This window comes from Crotalus tigris, unplaced genomic scaffold, assembly GCF_016545835.1.
Source record: "Crotalus tigris isolate CLP2741 ecotype Arizona unplaced genomic scaffold, ASM1654583v1 scf7180000023724.639413, whole genome shotgun sequence".
Classification (NCBI taxonomy): Eukaryota; Metazoa; Chordata; class Lepidosauria; order Squamata; family Viperidae; genus Crotalus; species Crotalus tigris.
Genome location: NW_024100142.1, coordinates 324,466 through 342,225, shown reverse-complemented (window position 1 = coordinate 342,225; position 17,760 = coordinate 324,466). Strand labels below are relative to the sequence as shown.

General features: G+C 36.4%; 1 protein-coding gene across 3 annotated transcripts in view; it reads left to right on the top strand.

Moving 5' to 3' along the window:
- Window positions 1–17,760, top strand: part of BRCA1 (BRCA1 DNA repair associated) — a 102,189-nt gene that overhangs the window by 18,157 nt on the left and 66,272 nt on the right. For all 3 annotated transcript variants that reach the window (XM_039321279.1, XM_039321280.1, XM_039321281.1), the window contains exons 4-6: window positions 747–824; window positions 1,054–1,142; window positions 13,915–14,060. In XM_039321279.1, the coding sequence (XP_039177213.1) occupies window positions 747–824; window positions 1,054–1,142; window positions 13,915–14,060 (313 nt within the window). The remainder of the gene's footprint in view (window positions 1–746; window positions 825–1,053; window positions 1,143–13,914; window positions 14,061–17,760) is intronic.

Genomic DNA, 17,760 nt, shown 5'->3' with positions numbered 1-17,760 from the left:
GAACTCCGTTTTGGACGGAGCCCTGTATATATTAGTAAGAAAAATGATATGCATTGACTAACTGATACTGTTTGTGATTATTGTTTATTACATTTACTACAATTATTTATTACTATATCAACTATTGTTAATTGAACCCGGACAATAATCTGTTTGCTGAAGATTGAAAATGTTAGTGGGGGATAACCCCAATGCTGATTCCAACCTCGTCCTCCCGCCAATCCTGATCCTAACCCCACCCTAAACCTTAATCCCTACCCCAATCCTATTCTATCCCTAACCCTATAAAATTCAATAAAAACGTTTACAAAAGAAAAAGAAAAGAAAGGAGAAACAAGGAGGGATGATCTGACTTTAGTAAGCTGGCTTCTTTCCATTACTGAATTGAAAAAGTTCTCTTTATTTACTACCAATGATTTTTCACTGGTTATGTTTATGCTATACCCATAATTATAATGAATGCTTTCACTAAAAATAACAGGAGCTAATAATGGTATTCTATTCTTTTGTTCCTGAAGGAGAGACTATGGAGGAGTAAAAATTTAAAAAACATAAGCTCCTGCTGTTTGTCGATATAAAACTCTGAAATAGAAGCATAGAAAAGGGAAATAGTTTATACTTACAAATATGCAAATGTGCCAGGAGGAAGATTAATATTTTTTCCCAGGGTAACCTTTTTTGGGGGGGGGGAAGGGTCAGTGAGAGACTAAACATGCTGTTTTTCGCTCTCTTTTTTTTTTTTTAAGGTCCTGTGTTTTTAAACTGCTTAAACTGAAGAAAGGTGTAACACAGTGTCCACTTTGCAATGCTAAGGTCACTAAAAGGTAAATTCTTTCTGGCGCAAAATATATTCCACTTGTTAGGAAGACCAATGGATGAAATGCTAAATTGAGCATGGCCATTCTCAGAAGGATGAGAGTGCTCACTATTCAACTGCTAACACCAATCTCTGCAATGGGGGCATTTATGTAAAAGGGTTGCAAATACTTACAGAATAAGTTATTATAGCATATTGATTAGTAGCTCCATCTAACATTTTTTGGCTTGTTTCAGAAGTCTGAAGGAGGATACCCGACTCAAGGAAGTAGTCAAAGAAGTTCTAGAAACCATCCATGCTTTCGAGTGCGATACTGGACTGAAGTGTAGGTATTGTGCCTTACCATGAACTTCATAGAAGGTTTTTTTACTGATTTTTTTGTGATGCTGAATTGTATGACTGAGATTCTGTTTTAAAGTTTGACTTCCACTGTTGATTTAAAATTCTAAATTATATTATTTATAAAGTTTGCATCTTTTTCAACCCTTGTTTCAGTCTCTAAAACAGGTAATACTATCTAATACTATTCTGATTTTGGAGGCTACTGATCCTTCAAACTCTTGCTATCGACTATGCTGGCTATGTCGATGAATACTGAAATCTGAAATAGCTGGACATTGTTAGATTGGCCTACTTATGCTCTAATATATTTAGTAGTATTCTCAGAAGTACAGCTTCCATACATCTAGTTCAAAGACCATGATATAATTTGTTGTTTTCAGGCTCTGGAGCTTTTTTTCATTCTTTTTCTTTTTTTGATTGATTAAGATTCAAGTTTGGATTATGTCTAAAGCAGTGGTTCTCAACCTTTTTAATGCCACGACCCCCCCAACCAGTCGTAAGTCGAGGACTAAACTGGCCGTAAGTTGAGGACTAAACCGGTTGTAAGTCGAGGACTAAACTGGTCATAAATCGAGGACTTTCCCTGCCCGGGAGCGCCGTGCATGCGTGGTGCCGCCCCCTGCGCCGGCCGAGGTGTAGCTGGCAAGCGGCAGAGACCGAGCAGGCCGACCACCGGCTGGGCCACCAGCTGGCCCAGCCCAAGGGAGGTAAGGCACCCACCGGGCCCCACGCACACCAGCAACCCTCCCTGTGCCCGCTGGCCTCCCATCTCCCACCCCTGGCCCCCTTTTACTTACATTTTTAGTAGTTGCTTAGCAGGGAGGGGTGGAAACTTCCAGACAGCTCGCCTTCGCTGCAGACAACTTGCAGCACCATTTGCAGAATTTTGGCGGGCTCAGCACGGCAGAGACAGCCTGGACAATTCTTATTGGCTTTTGAAAGCCAATAGAATTAGACTCTATTCAAGAGAGTCTATTCTATTGGCTTTCAAAAGCCAATAGAATAAAAGGGAGTAGCATAGCTAAGGAAAAGGGGGAAAAATGGCGGACTGCGTTGTTTGGCAACCCCCGTGAAATGGTCGTTCGACCCCAAATGGGGTCGCGACCCACAGGTTGAGAACCACTGGTCTAAAGACACAATCCAATTGGTGAATGCATCTCACAACTAAGAATGAGTATGTCTTGTAGGTTTTATATTTTAGAAATACATTTATTAAAAGTATTGCTATAATAAAAATAGCTTAATTGATGATGATGTTTTTTGCCACTGCTAAAAGCCTCACTTCCAAATTTTAGTCAAAAGAATCATCAGAATGTTTGCATTGTACCATTCATTCCATGTACATTTTGGTCTTAAGTACACCAGAGCACAATGGTAGAAAATCAACTTTTAAATAAAAAAGCCACAAACAATTCAATCAACTAATATAAAATATCTGGCAAATAAATGTGTTTTGATTTAGTACAGTGGTTGTCAACCTGATCCCTACCGCCCACTAGTGGGCATTCCAGTTTTCATGGTGGGCAGTAGGGGTTTTGTCCGATATTGAAGCATTTTCCTTTTTTTTTTAATTTAATTGACTTTTTAAAAAAATTTCATAGCATTATTTAAAAACATTTTCATTAGGTTTTCATAAAATTCCCCGTGACAATTTAAATTTCTGAAAATATACTATTTGTATCGCCCGCGCATAAGTTTAGTTCACATTACGTAAGTGAAACTAAATGGCACTATAGTGCAACCGCAAACAAAAGAGCCTTGTCTCAGAATAGCTCACGCATCTCCCCCCACACCACCCAGCTGTAACAGACAAGCAGAGCTGGTAGCCGGTGCCCCCCCAACCCAATTCACGATGCGCAAGAGGCATGCGCATACGACGATACACAGTGCAGGCTCATATTGTGAGTCCATGTCTCAAAAAAAGATACATGCTCGTAACTATTTGCCAGCTATCTGAAGATGGGTTTCATAGAATCTGTTGTAAATAAACAACATCCAATGTGTTTATTGTGTCATAAAACATTATCCAATGAGGCAGTGAAGCCAAGTCGATTGCGAGAACATCTTTCTACAAAGCTTCCAAATGATAAGGACAAGCTCATTGAATATTTTCAGGAAATATATAAAAAATTTCAAAATCATTCAACAATCATTGCATCATTTAAGAAACAACATGCAGCAAATGAAGATGGATTAATTGCCGCTTATCTCATTTCACAATTAATTGCAAAAAGTGGTAAAAGCTATAATATTGGAGAAACTGTAATAATACCCTCTATAAAAGAATTTATCTCAACAGTAAAGAATCAGGATATACCTGAAATTTTAAAAACATTGCCCCTAAGCGATAGCACAGTAAAGCGACGAATTGAAGAAATGGCAGTTAATACTGAAAAAAAACCTGATAAGTATTCTCCAAAACTCTTCATTTTCCATGTAAAGTCTACCAGTGCAGATAATAATGCTTTATTGATGGCATATGTACGTTATTTTGATGAAAACAATACATTACGAGAAGAAATGCTATTCGCAAAAAAATCTCATTACAGATACAAGAGGATTATCTATATTTAATACTGTGAAATCATACTTTACAAAAAATAATATTCCTTTGAATAATATTGTTGCATGCGCTACTGATGGAGCACCATCAATGGTAGGTCGCTATTGTGGATTTGTTGCTTATTTGAAGGAAGAAGTGCCAAATGTTTTATGTATTCATTGTGTGGTGCACAGACAACATCTTGTAGGAAAACATCTAAGTACAAGTCTCCATTCATCATTAATTATAATAATTTGAGCCATAAACAAGATCAAATCCAATGCAAAAAATGATAGAATTTTTTGACAGCTTTGCCAGGACAATAATGAAGATTTTATTACGTTACTTTTGCACACAGAAGTTTGTTTGTTTGTTTGTTTGTTTGTTTATTTATTTATTTATTTATTTATGAGACTTATATACCGCTTTAAGTGCAAGCACTCTCTAAGCGGTGTACACCAGTAAGCAATGTGCTGTCAAAGGGTACATCTTTGGCTTGTTTTGTAGCATTATATGATAGTGTCATACAATTTTTTGAAAGAAATAATGAGACAAATCTGTGTCAACAGTTAAAAACAGTACAGAATGATGCCTTTTATTTGGCAGATATTTTCAGGAGATTTCATGATGTCAATTTGCAGCTTCAAGGAGCTAACAAAACTCTTATAGGTTGCCAAAGTATTGTGTCATTATTTATTGACAAACTTGAACTACTTCGTTATAATCTATTGAAGAGAGAATTTCATCAGTTTCCTGAATTATCATCTATAAAAGATGATGTAACTCTAGAGGGTGTTGACAGATTCAATAGCCACCTCAACGAACTTAAATTGGGCATGGAAAAACGATTTGAAGATATTTTGAAATTGAAGGTGTATGACTGGATGAAAAATCCTTTTACCGCAAATATTGAAGAGGCTGATACAACTTGCCAAGAAGAACTGTTAGAAATTAGATATAATGAAGAAAGTAAACATAAATTCGATAGTGGTGGATATGAAAACCTATGGCAAAGTAAAAAAATGCCTGTCTTATATCCAAATATATGGAAAATGATATTCAGTTTATCGATACCTTTCTCTACTTCATATCTTGTGGAATCAGGCTTTAGTGCTGTTAATCATATTATGACCAAAGAAAGAAACCGCCTGAATATTTCCGAAAGAGGAGACCTTCGTTTGTTCCTTACAAAAATTGAACCAGATATCCAGTATTTAGTTTCGCAGCATCAGCCTCAGGGATCTCATTAATAATTTAATTAATTAAATGTAATTTCATCAGACTTCATGCCTCTATGTATGCAAAGTATAAATAAAAAGATAGATTTAACTACAGTAAGTTGTTTTATAAAGATTTATTCTGCCAAACTTAGCGAAAGTCTGACATAAAGTATTTAGTAAGTAATTATTATTATATGCTTTAACTTGCTGTAACTCTGCTTTATAAATTTTATAAAATAAAGTTACTTCCCTACTTTATAAATCACCATTACTGTGGAACCGGTGGGTGGTTAGAAAATTTTACTACTAACAGAGATACAAAAGTGGGCGGTAGGTATAAAAAGGTTGACTACCCCTGATTTAGTACTATATTTTTTTTTACCAGTGGCATCTCAATGAGAGATAGCCCATAATTATGAATCTTTATCACATAAAGGAACTCCTAGAGCCAGCGGGCCGGTTTCATCATACTGAAGCCATGCCCACCCCATTGCCGGCAATGCAAAAAGGGTCATGATACGTTGCAACATGTCACGTGACGTGGCAAGTTTGACACCTGTGTCCTAGAGGAAGCAAAGTCTGGTGTTTATTGCTATCTCTTCTCTCATCCCAACTGCAAATGAGAGGTTGCAACAGCTGCCTCATTAAAGTTATCTATAGTGGCTACTTGCTCCTCATCAATGACTGAATATCTTTTTTTAAAAAACAAGTTTTATTAATTTTCCAATTTTACAAAAATCCAAGTATTAAGGAAGCAACATGGTATTAGGTAATCCATAATCCAATAACAAGCTCTTTCATACATGTCAGGTTACATCTTCAAAATTTTCCTCTCTATTTCCCTTGGTTATTATATCACATTCAAATTAATATATTGCTAGTTATAACTCAATTGGTTAAGACATTTATCAATATATTTTAACTTATATGTATCCATGTCCTATTTTTAAATTTTACCTAATTTCAATCACAGCATTCCAGTAAGCTTAATATCCATAGTATTTAGATTTTGGGTAACCCAAAGTTCCCTTAATTCATTATAAAATAGTTGTCATATCTAAAATACACATTATTTACTCAAATAAATTCTTACTTTATTTCACAAACATATTCTATTTCTCATCCTAGTACCTCATCACTTACTAATAAAATAACTTTATTATCTCAATCCAACTTCTCTATTATAATTCAAAACTGTTATTCTAGTGACTATTTTTTTATTTCCGTTATAACTCTAAATCCTAAATATTAAATCAGTTAGTATCTTTTAAAATCTCCTTAGTCCATTAAATGAGATTTTAGGCTCTTCCATTATAGGTCACATAAAAAAAATCCCATTTTTTAAGTCTAACTCTAGCTTTCTTTTTTGTGCCAAGCAGGCTTCCATAGTAGAGCCTTTACATCCTCAGGTGGATCTCCCTTCATTCCTACACATGTTATTTGAATCAAGGGAGACCATCCAGTTATCAATTTTTCAAGGGAGCTGGCTCCTTCATAATCATTGAATTGTTGGCCTAATAATTCAAATCTCTATGTTTGGCTTAGTATATTTGTCGTCAGTTTCAGCTGGTTTAAGTAAAAAGTCATGTTCAATGTTGTAATTGTTGTTTGGTTGTCTGGGTTGTCTAGGTTTTCAATGTGCTGTACATGTTGGTCTTCAGCACCTTCCATCTTAGTATTGCTTTCTTCAGTTTCTGTTGCTTTTTGAATTGCAGATTTTTTAGATGAAATCAAGGTTTGGCTATTAGGGTTCTCAGTAGGTTGTGCCTGGTATTCTTTAAAGTCCACTTTGATGTTAATTTCTTCCTCTTCTGTTGCATTTTGGATTGTAAGTTCATCATTTGAAATCTGGGCTGCATTTTGTACCTTTAAGGTGATGCCTTTAACTTTCAGTCTGGAATTCATTAGCTCAGTAGCCTCAAGGATTTTTTTAAGTATAAGTTTGTAGTTAAGTTGTGGGTAGTATTCCTCCATTTCTATGGTGTTTACAGATAGCCCTTTAGTGGAGGCTATTTTTGATAAAAGTCACTAAACGTCCACCTCCACTATAAAGAATTGTTTTCACCACCCAGCTGTTTCAAATTCTTATCTTCTTTGATAGTGCCAAGGACAAATCTTAGTCTCACAGGTCTCCCGGTCAAAAAGAAATTCACTTGCTATACCCAGTTTTGCCACAAAATGTCCCCGGTGGCATGTAAAGTCTTTTTTCAAACTCAAGTTAGGCTTTTATTCAGTTTTTAAAAAACTGTTCTTTTTTTTAACTTAGCAGATAAATAAGGTAATAGGTCCCTGTAGAAATAAAAACTTTTTGGGACCCCAAATATCCAAAAGGTGCAAGTCCAATTATTTAGCTGTTTAGTTTAGTTGTTCTTTTTTTTCCAAAGCTTTATATTCCCAGGATAGGCAGAAGCCACCAAGTTAAAAGGGGAGAAGAAATTTCCAAAGGCTTTTACAGGAAGATATTTGGGTTACAAGAAAAGTAAGGTAAGATCTCACCCAAGTCCTCTGCGGTGCTTTCATTGTGCTTGGTAGTGCTTTTGGCTTTCGGCTGGTACAGCTTAGTGGTCGGCCATGTTACTGGCCAATCTTTTCTTTGTCGGTCCAAAGGAGCTGCCTCATATCAAATGGAAGGGCTGCCACCCTTCTGCGATCTGTCAAGGGTCCTCCTCATGGTGGTCACCCCTCCAGGGCAACTTTCGACCCTTTTCAGAGTCTTCCAACAAAGAAAAACCGGACAGCGGAGAGAGTGCTCTTACCGCGTGTCCGCCAGCACCGCGATAGCAAAACAAAAGCCAATGACTGAACATCTTGACAGCAGCCTATCTTGTTCAGCTACCAAGTGAGTGATATTGTCCTGGCCCTAATCTGGCGAAGTAGAGAGCACAGTAGAGGATTCAAATTGGCTGGATAAATCAAGGGGACAGTTTAATTTACCTGTCCACTGGTCATTAGTCATCTTGCTTAAGTCTCAGGTTTAATGCTAAGGATTCTTGTGATAGCTGTTCTGAGGGCCTTCAATACACACACACACACACACACACAGAGAGAGAGAGAGAGAGAGAGAGAGAGAGAGAGACCACTGGACAGGAACATCTCAAGACTTAATGTTGGGCATAACAAGTATGTAGCTGTTTCAATGTATCATTGTCCAATGCATATGGCAGATGACACTGCTGACATGGTGTTTTGTTTGTTTGGGGTTTTTTTACAAATTTTATTAAATGTACATTTTAAAAACAGAAATGGACATGATTCAACTTCCTTGGCTTCAGCACTGCTATTAGTATTGCCTTATGTTACAGAAAGAAAAACAGAAATTTAAAATACATTCTATAACAGGACAGAGTATAACAAACTGTGCGTATAACATCTGTAAATTTTTTGGTAAACCATCTTTCAATTGTCAACATTGTATTTACATATCTTTCAGTTGTGTCCTAATATAGGTACTAATAAGAAGTCCTTATGATATCAACTACTCAATCGATAATCATCTCAACGATTCTCCTTATCTCTAACCAATTGTACAAATTTTTCCAAATTTCATAATACTCCGTTTCAATTTTATTTGTAATCTCTTGAGTTAACCTGTGCTGATATGGTTTTCTTAAGTGAAAAAGAATTGGGTGATATAAAGATAGGGCATTAAATAACTATTCCTTTGCCATGGTTAGATTATTTTCTGCTGAGGATTTTTTCCCCCTGTTTTTGAGTCAGACTAGACTTTTAACAACTATATAGGCAAGTCTACTTTTCTTGACAAGATTTTTCTGCACGGTTTTGCCTTCTTTCTAGGACTTAAGGAGAGTGACTTTAAGCTGGCTTTATACTTAGCAGACGGAGCGGACCAGGAGAAGTTAAAATTGTGAATGCTTGAAACTTTAACTTGGGGAGAAATAATCTTCTCCATACTTTAATTTGACTTAAAGGAAAAAATGGCGCTGGAATATTGTTTCTTTGTTCGAAAGGACAGTGTTAAGAAAGAGTTACATTTGGAAACAAAGTTTAAATAGTGTATTAGACTTGGGCTATTTACTTAAAAAGCAATTTTTACAGAATATTTTTTTCTTTTTTCCTTCTTTTTTCTGGGATTTTGCTTTTTATTCCTTATTTTGTAATTATTGATTTTACAAGAAGTGGACTGTTACAGGCAGGAAAATGGCTTCAAAGCGTCCTAGACTTTCAAATGAACAACAAAAGGAGATGAATTGTTTAATTACTTCTGAGGAAATTATTTTGGCAATTAAACAGTTAAAAGTGGGTAAGGCTCCTGGTACAGATGGATTATCAGCAATTTACTATAAAATATTATCTGAAGAGATGATAGAACCATTAAAGGAACTTTTTAATAGTATCCAGATTGGAGGAGAAGTGCCTCCGTGTTGGAGAAGGGCTTTTATATCGCTGATTCCAAAGGAGGATCAAGACCTTACCCAGCCTAGGAATTATAGACCTATATCGCTTCTGAATACAGATTATAAGATTTTTTCAAAAATATTGGCAAATAGATTAATGCACGTTTTGAAGCAAATGATTCATAGTGATCAGTCTGGATTTAGAACTGGAAGATATACGAAATATAATGTAAGACAAATTGTTAACTTAATTGAGTATTTGGATAAGAACAATCAAATCCCTGTGGCATTGATATTTTTGGATGCTGAAAAAGCTTTTGATCAGTTGAATTGGCAATTTTTATTGAAAGTTGTTGATAAAATGAATTTTGGGGATAAATTTTTATATTCTCTTAGGGCTATATATCAACAACAATCGGCACATATCATAATTAATGGAGGATTAACAGAGACATTTAAAATTGAAAAAGATACAAGACAGGGATGCCCGTTGCCACCATTGTTTGTTTTAACATTGGAGATTTTACTGATTAAAATTCGTGAAGCAACTATAATAAAGGGAATAAAAATAAAAAAGAATGATTACAGGTTGAGAGCTTTTGCGGATAACTTGGTTGTGACATTATCTCAAACGATTCAATCGGTTATAGACTTGATGGAAATTATAACTCAGTATGGGAAAGTTTCTGGTTTTAAGCTAAATAATAATAAGACTAAAATATTATCTAAAAATATGACTATGAAGGAAAAGGAAATGTTAGTTAAATTGACAGGTTTTGTAATAGTGAAAAAGGTTAAATATCTGGGAGTATATATTACAGCTTCTAATGCAAAATTGTATAAAAATAATTATGAAATATTATGGTTAAAAGTTCAAAAGGACTTAAACAATTGGAAAAAATTGCAATTATCTTTGTTGGGGAGAATTGCAGCTGTTAAAATGAATGTTCTACCAAAGTTTCTTTTTTTGTTTCAAATGATACCAATTTTGAAAAAAGATGCCAATTTGGATGAATGGCAGAAGGGTATTAATAAATTTATTTGGGCGGGCAAAAAAACCAAGAATTAAATTTAAGATCTTAAAAGACGTACGGGAAAGAGGAGGACTTAAGGCGCCTAATTTGAAATTATACTATGATGCGGTGGTTTTAACACTGGTTAGTGATTGGCTTAATTTAACAAATAAAAGTATACTTCATCTTGAGGGATGGATTTTATTATGTGGGTGGCATGCATACTTAATTTATAACAAAAAAGTTGACCAAGCTTTTAAATCTCATATTTTAAGAAGTGCTTTATTGTGTGTCTGAAAGAAGTATTATTATAAGTTAAATTATAAAATACCAATCTGGGGGATTCCTGGACATGCATTAGAGGGGGTATCTATGGGTGTGAATTTGAATAGGATTTCTTATAAGGAACTACTTAAATTGGTAGGGAATGATTGGCAATTAAAACCGTTAGTTGAGTTAAAGCAAGAAAATATTGTACAATCTTGGTTTCAGTATAATCAATTGTTGACTAGGTGGAAGTTAGATCAAAAGGTTGGTATCAATGGATGAGAATTTGGTAAAAGAGATTAAAGATCAAAACCGAGCGCATATAAAGAGAATTTATAATGCTTTAATAGAATTGGATTCAGAAATGGATTTAGTTAAAGATTGTATGGTAAAATGTGCCCAAAATATTCAGGAACCGATTCCATTGGATATATGGGAGGTAATTTGGGTTAGAAATGTAAAATTTACCCAGGCCCCAAATTTAAGAGAAATTTTTTAAAAAATGTTTTATAGATGGCATCTGGATCCCAAAACGTTGTCTTGTATGTATCCTAATTTACAGCCAAATGTTGGAGATGTGGTGGTTTGGATGCTACTTATTTTCATATCTGGTGGACTTGTAGAAATATAAAAGCTTTATGGATTAAGATTTGGTGGAACATTCAAAAAATTTTTAGGAGAAAGATAAAGTTTACTCCACAATTATTTTTATTGGGTGTTATTGTAGATTGTGATGTTAAAGAAATTAATTTGATGTTGAATTTGATAACAGCTGTAGGGCAATATTGGAAGAAGGATTGTTTGCCTACCATAGAAGAATGGACGCTTAAAGTGTCAAATTTAGCAGAAATGGCTAAGATTTCTGCTTATTTGAAGGATCATTCACAAGAAAGATACATTTCGAGAAGATGGATAGATTATATTCAGAATAAATATGGGACTAAAAAGTTCCATTTACTTTATGAGTAAATTTTAGAGTATTATTATTATTATTAATAGTTTATTGTGAAATTTTTATTAGTTTTATTATTATTTTTAGTATTAGTATTGTTTAACAATTTGGATATTGTATTGTTCAAGAATTAGGATATTAACTTGTTTATATTATTATGTTTATTTTTAATTTGTTTATTTTTATGTTAAAGGGGAGTTAAAGCGCATTATGGACGGTTATTTGTATAGTTGGTTAATGTTAGTTAGAGTATGATTATTATATTTTTACCCTGTACTCAGCTCTGGGAAGTGGGAGAGGGAGAGGGGGGTTTTAGAATGGGTGGGTTTTAGGGTGTATATTGTAACTTTTATAAAACTTTTCAATAAAAAAAGCTGGCTTTATTCTTAAAACAGAACTACTCCAAACTTATTAAAATTGTCTAAATTTTAATTTAAAAATTAAAAACTAATGAGTTCTAGAGGATTTTCCAGTTGATGTGACAGGAATACCTGTGAATGCCTTGGTCAACCCACCTGATCTCTCCCTCTTTAACAAACATCTGTAGTCCCTTGGTATAATTCAGAGCTGTGGTCTAAGAAGCAAATTAAACCAGATGTATGAGCTTACACATTGGAAGGGAAGATAATGAAGACCTGCTTTTCTATCTTCATTCACTTTAATATGTAAAAAATAATCTGGCCAGTCCAGAAGGTTCCAGACATTAAAAGTAGCTATTATTAGTTATTATTAAGAAACCTAGCCTGCATCTAGACCAGCGGTTCTCAACCTGTGGGTCGTGACCCCATTTGGGGTTGAACGACCATTTCACGGGGGTCGCCAAACAACGCAGTCCGCCATTTTTTCCCTTTTTCCTTAGCTTTTATTCTATTGGCTTTTGAAAGCCAATAGAATAGACTCTCTTGAATAGAGTCTAATTCTATTGGCTTTCAAAAAACAATAGGACTTGTCCAGGCTGTCTCTGCCCTGCTGAGCCCGCCAAAAGCCCCAGTCTGCAAACGGTGCTGCAAGTTGTCTGCAGCGAAGGAGAGCTGTCTGGAAGTTTCCACCCCTCCCTGCTGAGCAACTACTAAAAATGTAAGTAAAAGAGGGCCAGGGGTGGGAGGTGGGAGGGCGGCAGGTGCAGGGAGGGTTGCTGGCACGCGTGGGGCCCGGCGGGTGCCTTACCTCCCTTGGGCTGGGCCAGCTGGTGGCCCAGCCGGTGGTCGGCCTGCTCCGTCGCTGCCCCTTGCTAGCTATGCCTCGGTCGGCGCAGGGGGCGGCACCACACATGCGCGGTGCTCCCGGGCAGGGAAAGTCCTCGACTTATGACCAGTTGGGTAGTCCTCGACTTATGACTGGTTGAGTAGTCCTCGACTTACGACCAGTTGGGTAGTCCTCGACTTACGACCGGTTGGGGTCGTGGCATTAAAAAGGTTGAGAACCACTGATCTAGACAATATAGCATTTATAGACTGGTTAATTTTATTTCTATGCTGGCCATGGTTAAAAATTGCGTGGGACATAGAGTTTCTGATATAAAACTTTTTCCATGGCTATTTACATCTGGCTTCAGGCTTAGTTTTGTAACAGTAATTGTTGAGAAGAGCCTCCCCATGGTTATTTGGGATGTCCCAGTAGCTTTTGATTATAACAGCCTCCTTAGTTAAAAGTTGCAGAAACTACATCATAGTGGGTCTGCTGCTGCTTGAAATTCTGATTACAGAAGGTGGTCTTGGGAAAGTTACCACTCTGCACAAGTACTATGAGGTTCCTCGAGGCTTTATTTATTGTGCTTTTTAATACAAAATTTAACAATCTGTTCTTCTGAAATGTACTGATCTGGCTCATTTGGAAGTGGCTCAGTAGTTTAGTGACTTCTCTGAATTAGTTCATAGTGTTGCATATTGTTCGTGTTTAGGAAATTAACTTTCAAAAAAGGTAGAATAAGCATTTTGACATGATTTACAGGAGAAATATAATGTTTCAGAATTTTAGGCCAGTACTTGCACATGATATGCACATGCAATAATGGGTCATTGGTCAAGATTGCATATTTGTAGGTGAACAGACAAATAATCTTTTACACACTCTAATATGTTTTGGACAAACAATTCAGTTTCATAACTTCATTTATACAGATCCATTTATAATATAGTAATTGTTTCTCACAGACTAGATTCTGTTAATAGCAATAGAAGAATAGTGTTTTTTCTTGATTCACAGGAAAGAATAGACAAGGGCTTCAGGCAACCCAGTTTTCCAGTTTCTCAGATGTGAATTTTAAATCATGAGAACTCTTTGCTTCTATAAAATTGTGTTTAATAAGTTGCATAAATCAAAGTACCTTTTAAAAATCCTTCGATAACTGTAAAATCTTTACCTACGACAATTATTACATTTAGGATGACTTCCTGTTTCTCTCAGTTTCAGATGATTTGTGTTACCCCAAGAAAGTGATAGAAACTGTTTCTGCTTCAACCACATGTAAAAATCAGCTGATTATTAACAGTAAGGGATATAGAGATAGATGGAAATATATGAAGAAAGAAGAAAAAAGAAATACTGAATTGGTAATAGCATTTTCCTTTCTTTTTCATACATATTGATATATGACATTGCCCTCCCAATTGTTCAGTTATTGGTTCACTTTTGTTTTCATTTGAGAAGTTATTGTTTGAATTGAACAGATTGTGGGAAAGTGCAAAAATACTTCCTTTTACAATAGATTCATTTCAGAGGTTTCTGAAAGAAAGCTGTGCTTCTTGCTTTGAGGAATCAAAACTGAAATGTATTTAATTGTGATTGAAATGATTGCTGTGAGGACTCTGTGTATCAGAAAAGCTTCAATAAATACTTACAATAAGAGACGCTGTAGAATAAATTATCATACAAATACCCTTGGCCATAAAGAATCAATTTGTTTTCCTGATTCTTGTTCTGCCTTCTTCTGTGTACTGATCTGACTTAGGGAATATTCATTCCACTAATGGTGTACTATGGGCCAATTATCTGTCACAGCTTCTCTGAGTTTCACTGCCTGCTAACAATTCTTGGAGACAAGTTTTTTTTTTGAGTGAAGATTTAAATTCTTATTGATATCAATATTGGCAGTTGCAAAGCAAGAAAAGGAGAGATGGCAAATTTAATGTTGCTCCAAGCAAAAGTGTCAGGAACTGCATGGGTGTGGGTGGATTGACCCCACATATTATTGGCTGGTTCCTTTTTCCTTCATCTCAGCCTAACTCATATTGGGTATCAGAATTGTTTCCCCATTTTTTGCTGTTTAAAGCGGAAGAATAATCCCAGTCTAATCAGAAAAGTTTTAAAATATAAGTTTTCTAATGCAATTAGAGTTATCTGCAGATTAAATATGGTTTGTATATAAATTTTCATTCAAGTATTTTCAATTTGTATCAGAAAATGTCTGATGCTATAATTATTTAATTTAACAAATTTATTTTATTTGAATTCAATGTAGCTTTAATAAATTTAAATAAATATCCTATATTCAGAATACAAGTCTTGGCCCAAAATATTTTAGAAAAAAATAATTATCATTGTTGTTGTTGTTGTTAATTGCGAAGTCGTGTCCGTCTCGTGCTACAGAGACATTTCTGAATCTTGAATTTGTTTAGCCAGATTAATGTATATATGTTTGCCCATTTCATTCTGCTCCTAATTGTCATTAACAGAGATAATCATTCTGGCTATATAGATAGTTATACCCATTGTTGTTGTTGTTAATTGCGAAGTCGTGTCCGACCCATCGCGACCCCATGGACAACATTCCTCCAGGTCTTCCTGTCCTCTACCATCTTCTGGAGTCCATTTAAATTCACACTACTGCTTCAGTGACTCCATCCAGCCATCTCATTCTCTGTCGTCCCCTTCTTCTATTGCCCTCAATCTTTCCCAGCATTAGGCTCTTCTCCAGTGAATCCTTCCTTCTCATTAGGTGGCCAAAGTACTTGAGTTTCAACTTCAGGATCTGGCCTTCTAAAGAGCAGTCGGGGTTGATCTTTTCTAGGACCGACCGGTTTGAACGCCTTGGAGTCCAAGGGACTCGCAGGAGTCTTCTCCAGCACCACAGTTCAAAGGCCTCAATTCTTTGGCGCTCAGCCTTTCTTATGGTCCAACTTTCACAGCCATACATTGCAACTGGGAAAACCATGGCCTGGACTATGCGTACTTTTGTTGGCAGGGTGATGTCTCTGCTTTTTAGAATGCTGTCTAGATTTGCCATAGCTTTCCTCCCCCGGAGCAAGCGTCTTTTAATTTCTTGGCTGCAGTCTCCATCTGAGGTGATCTTGGAGCCCAGAAAAATAAAATCTGTCACTACCTCCATTTCTTCCCCATCTATTTGCCAGGAATTGAGAGGGCCGGATGCCATGATTTTGGTTTTTTTAATGTTGAGTTTCAAGCCAACTTTGGCACTCTCCTTCTTCACCCGCATCAAGAGGCTCTTTAGTTCCTCTTCACTTTCTGCCATTAGAGTGGTATCATCTGCATATCTTAGGTTGTTGATATTTCTTCCGGCAATCTTAATTCCAACTTTTGTTTCATCTAGCCCTGCCTTTCCCATGATGTGCTCTGCATATAAATTAAATAGGCAGGGCGACAGTATACAGCCTTGCCGGACTCCTTTTCCAATTTTGAACCAATCAGTGGTTCCGTGTCCAGTTCTCACTGTTGCTTCTTGACCCGCATATAGGTTTATCAAGAGACAAATGAGATGGTCTGGTACTCCCATCTCTTTAAGAACTTGCCACAATTTGTTGTGATCCACGCAATCAAAGGCTTTTGCATAGTCAATGAAGCAGAAGTAGATGTTTTTCTGGAACTCCCTAGCTTTCTCCATGATCCAGCGTATGTTGGCAATTTGATCTCTAGTTCCTCTGCCTCTTCGAAATCCTGCCTGTACTTCTGGTAGTTCTCGATCCACATACTGCGGGAGTCTAGCTTGTAGGATTTTAAGCATAACTTTACTAGCATGTGAAATGAGTGCAATGATGCGATAGTTTGAACATTCTTTGGCATTGCCTTTCTTTGGAATTGGAATATAAACTGACCTTTTCCAATCCTGTGGCCACTGTTGAGTTTTCCAAATTTGCTGGCAAATTGAGTGTAGCACTTTTACTGCATCGTCTTTTAAGATTTTGAATAGCTCAGCTGGAATATGTCACCTCCACTAGCTTTGTTGTTGCTCAGATTTTCTAAGGCCCATTTCACTTCACATTCTAGGATGTCTGGTTCGAGGTCAATGACCATCTCATTGTGGTTATCTGGGATGTTAAGCTCATTCTTGTATAGTTCTTCTGTGTAGTTTTGCCATCTCTTATTAATCTCTTCTGCCTCTGTTAGGTCTCTGCCATTTTGGTCCTTTATCATGCCAATCTTTGCATGAAACGTTCCCTTCATATCTCCAATTTTCTTGAAGAGATCTCTGGTCCTCCCTATTCTGTTGTTTTCTTCTATTTCTTTGCACTGTTCATTTAAGACGGCATTCTTATCTCTTCTAGCTATTCTCTGGAATTCTGCATTCAATTGGGTGTATCTTTCTCTTTCTCCTTTGCCTTTTGCTTCCCTTCTTTCATCAGCTATTTGCAAAGCTTCCTCAGACAGCCATTTTGCTTTCTTGCATTTCTTTTTCTTTGGGATGGTTTTAGTTGCTACCTCTTGTACAATGTTGCGAAATTCCATCCATAGTTCTTCAGGCACTCTGTCTATCAGATCCAGTTCCTTAAATCTATTTGTCACCTCCACTGTATATTCATCAGGAATATGATTTAGTTCATACCTGAGTGGCCTAGTGCTTTTCCCTACTTTTTTCAATTTAAGCCTAAATTTTGCAACGAGAAGCTCATGATCTGAGCCACAGTCAGCTTCTGGTCTTGTTTTTACTGACTGTATAGAGCTTCTCCATCTTTGGCTGCAGAGCACATAGTCAATCTGATTTCTATGTTGACCATCTGGTGATGTCCATGTGTAGAGCCGTCTCTTGGGTTGTTGGAAAAGAGTGTTTGTTATGACCATTGTATTCTCTTGACAAAATTCTATTAGTCTGTGCCCTGCTTCATTTTGTACTCCAAGGCCAAACTTGCCTGTTATTCCGGTTATCTTTTGGCTTCCTACCTTAGCAGTCCAATCCCCCATGATGATAAGGACATCATTTTTTGGTGTTAATTCTATAAGGTGCTGTAGGGCTTCATAGAACCGGTCAATTTCATCATCTTCAGCACCAGTGGTTGGGGCATAGATTTGGACTACTGT